Source organism: Sinocyclocheilus anshuiensis, unplaced genomic scaffold, assembly GCF_001515605.1.
Source record: "Sinocyclocheilus anshuiensis isolate Anshui unplaced genomic scaffold, SAMN03320099.WGS_v1.1 scaffold2584, whole genome shotgun sequence".
Lineage (NCBI taxonomy): Eukaryota > Metazoa > Chordata > Actinopteri > Cypriniformes > Cyprinidae > Sinocyclocheilus > Sinocyclocheilus anshuiensis.
This window is the reverse complement of record NW_015541360.1, coordinates 34,075-36,099: the sequence shown is the minus strand read 5'-3', so window position 1 is coordinate 36,099 and position 2,025 is coordinate 34,075. Positions and strand designations below refer to the sequence as shown.

Genomic DNA, 2,025 nt, shown 5'->3' with positions numbered 1-2,025 from the left:
TACAGCGCTCTCTCCCACCTTCAATACCACGACTGAGGTGCCCTTGAGCAAGGCACCGAACCCCCAACTGGTCCCCGGGCGCCGCAGCATAAATGGCTGCCCACTGCTCCGGGTGTGTGTTCACGGTGTGTGTGTGCACTTTGGATGGGATAAATGGCACTAATTCCAAGTATGTGTCACCATACTTGGCCACATGTCACGTCACTTTCACTTTTACTTAAACCCTAAGTAACTAACATGTGAAATAATAGTCAGAAAAATCTGACTCTTTAAATAGAATAGTTTTATCAAATATTTAGACAGAATCTAAAAAAAAAAGTATGTTTTGTATCTTTTTTTTTTTTTTTTTTGTTTTTTTTTTTTTTTTTTTTTTTTTTTTTTACATCAGGCTTTTATGGCTCATATATTCTGATATAGTGAGAATAAGAGAGGAAAAGAACAGCTAATTTTTATTCTGAGGCCCAAACTGAGCAAAATATTAAATTTGGTGCAGATGCTGATATATTTATTTTACTGTTTAATCTGTTTTACCCTCTACAGATCGAGTCCATAATGATGAAGCTTCAGAGACTACAGCACAAAGCGGTTCTGGATGATGATTATGACACAGGTCAGACATTTACATGCTCAGTGTTGGTTTGATCATTTATTTGATGAAGCATAATGGTTTCTCTAGCTAATAGTTAATATGTGTACTGCATATTAAGTGTAAATATGGAAACAGAATGGATTTCATATTCCAAAATATAATTAACACACTAAAACTGAAGAAATGATGTAGCCATTGCTTCACATTTTAATCTAAAAGTATGATCACACTATATATCTGTATCTGTAAATATCAGCAGTTTTTTGTTCTAATAAGTCCACAGCTGATGACAGAACACACATTCATGTGGTTCAAACACACCCAAACACTCCCAGCTGATTATCCGTACTCAGCGATAGCTAGCGACCTTAAACCAAACCAAAAAACATTAGCTTGTGATTGCTGACTTGATAGCAGGAATATTCCCTTTTTGCATCCCACTTGTTTGTTTGATTAGCAGTGACACACAATCCACCTCGTCTGACTCAGTGATGTTGAACATTTCTGTTCATACAGTTCCTATTACATCCAGAAAGGTGCATTACCATTCTACATATTTTATTTCAGTGGGTTATAGTATGCATACTGTACACTGAATTTGTTTCAAAGATTTCAGATCCCATTTCAAATGTGCATCTTTGCATCAGGAATATTTTTTTGTTAACTAAAACTAAAACCATGAAAAAAAAAAATGTTCCTTGAAATAAAATAAACATTAGCTGAATATAATATAATATATAAAAAAACTGAAATTTATTATTGTAATTATTTTTCAGATTTTATTTCCGTTTCTAAGGCAACATTTCTCAAAATACTAAAATAACTTAATAAATAAAATAGAAATATAAAAAAAGAAATAAAAGGAAAATAAATAAATAAACTTGAAAAAGAAAAATTAAAACACTATTTAGATTTTTTTTTTAAACAAAAAAGAATACAAATGACAAAAAAACAGCAAAATGACTAAACTAAAAACTTTAAAACTTGAAAGTGAAAAGAAAATATCAAATTAATAAAACAAAATATCAAAATATTAACAAACGTTTGTAGTATGCTGTTTTAAACAGTATTAGTACAAGGTGGAGATGGATCTGTGATTCAGTGTTGAACAGCGCCATCTGCTGGTCATGAACACAGTTATCATACAGTCCCAGTGTGCTGTTCATGGAGTGAAGCAGCAGTGTGTCATGGGTTTAATTTACTGTGTAATTCCTTCATCCTTCGCTTCATTACTCACACTGAGTTGCTGTACTAGAAAGTACCCTCTGTAACTTCGGTGTGTGTCTGGAGAATCTTCTTTACCTTCTTCTTTATCAGATCAGATGATTGACCTACATTTGTCAGCTGGAAGTCTTCTTTTTGCATGATGAACCTTGTGACTTAAAGCACTAGTCTTTTCCCAGACCCTGATTTGTGTGTGTGTGTGTGTGTGTGTG

The 2,025-nt window shown here is 33.3% G+C and overlaps 1 protein-coding gene across 1 annotated transcript in view; it reads left to right on the top strand.

The window, feature by feature from the left end:
* LOC107690804 (disrupted in schizophrenia 1 protein-like) overlaps positions 1 to 2,025 on the top strand; it is a 33,219-nt gene that overhangs the window by 13,346 nt on the left and 17,848 nt on the right. Inside the window, exon 3 of the mRNA XM_016489217.1 lies at positions 541 to 610. Within this exon, the coding sequence (XP_016344703.1) occupies positions 541 to 610 (70 nt within the window). The remainder of the gene's footprint in view (positions 1 to 540; positions 611 to 2,025) is intronic.